Here is a 1230-nt window from a genome sequence, read left to right on the forward strand (position 1 = left end):
TTTTGAGTTAGATTCTATTGATGAGGATGATGATGCTACATGCATGCTGCTGCTGCTGTTGCTGCTGCTGCTGCTGTTGCTGGTGGTGGTGGTGGTGGTGGTGGTGGTGCTGCTGCTGCTGCTGCTGCTTGAGCCGTAACAACACAGCAGCAAACGCGCCGCCAGAGCCTTTGTTGGGTCTGCATCCTGCTGCTGCTGCTGCTGCTGCTGTTGCTGCTGCTGCTGCTGCTGCTGCTGTTCAGTGCTGCCGCCTGCAGCAGCACAAACTGCAGCACGATGCAGCAGCAGCAGCAGATACACGAGAGATGCTGTCTGCTCTAACAACACCGCCAACGGCTTCTGCGCCGCTCGCTTCAGTAAACCCAACTCTGTAGTATCCAGAGGCCGCCCTGAAATTCAGTTTCAAGCAGTATTTGTATTTATATATATAAATATATTTATTTATATTTATATTTATACTTATGTTTATGTTTTTGTTTATATTTATATTTATGTTTATGTTTTTGTTTATATTTATATTTATATTTATGTTTATGTTTTTGTTTATATTTATGTTTATATTTGTATTTATATTTATGTTTATATTTATGTGTATATTTGTATTTATATTTATGTTTGTATTTATATTTATATTTATATTTATATTTATATTTATATTTATATTAGCATTCATATTCACTTGTATTGGCGCTCATCACAATCATAATATATAAACGAAATATATAAAAAGATACATTAATTTTATCTAAAAAAGATAGCAGACATTATAAAAAAAAAATAAAAGTAAAAAAAAAGAATAAACAAATAAAATAAAATAAAATTAAATTAAAATAAAACTAAAATAAAATTAAATTAAAATAAAATAAAAAAAAATTAAAAAAAAATATGAGTCGTCCGTTTCAGGTGTATAGGCAGCTCTTCTGCTTACCAACGTGAACAGAGATCAGCCTCAGCAGTGATTTGTTTTTATCTAGCGACCCATCAGCAGCAAATCCATAATGTTTTTTAATCTATAAATAAAATAAAACAATAAAAAGAAAAAAAAAACAAAAAAAATAAAAAAAAAATACAAACGGAGGTTAGGCTCCGCGGTCGGTGCTGCATATACACCGCAGATGAGATGCACCAACAAATCAATGCTCATTGCTGCATATATATACAAATATAAATAAATAAATAAATAAATAAATAAATATATATATATATATATATATATATATATATATATAT

General features: G+C 30.9%; 1 protein-coding gene across 1 annotated transcript in view; it reads right to left on the bottom strand.

Annotated features, from left to right (window-relative positions):
- EMH_0055250 (uncharacterized protein) overlaps nucleotides 1-704 on the bottom strand; it is a gene marked incomplete at both ends in the record, with an annotated part of 983 nt that extends 279 nt beyond the window's left edge. The window contains 2 exons of the mRNA XM_013497209.1: nucleotides 1-251; nucleotides 680-704. Of these exons, the coding sequence (XP_013352663.1) occupies nucleotides 1-251; nucleotides 680-704 (276 nt within the window). The remainder of the gene's footprint in view (nucleotides 252-679) is intronic.
- Nucleotides 705-1230: the final 526 nt, after the last annotated feature.

The sequence above is a fragment of the Eimeria mitis genome, genomic scaffold, assembly GCF_000499745.2.
Source record: "Eimeria mitis Houghton genomic scaffold, Emh_scaff2536, whole genome shotgun sequence".
Classification (NCBI taxonomy): domain Eukaryota; phylum Apicomplexa; class Conoidasida; order Eucoccidiorida; family Eimeriidae; genus Eimeria; species Eimeria mitis.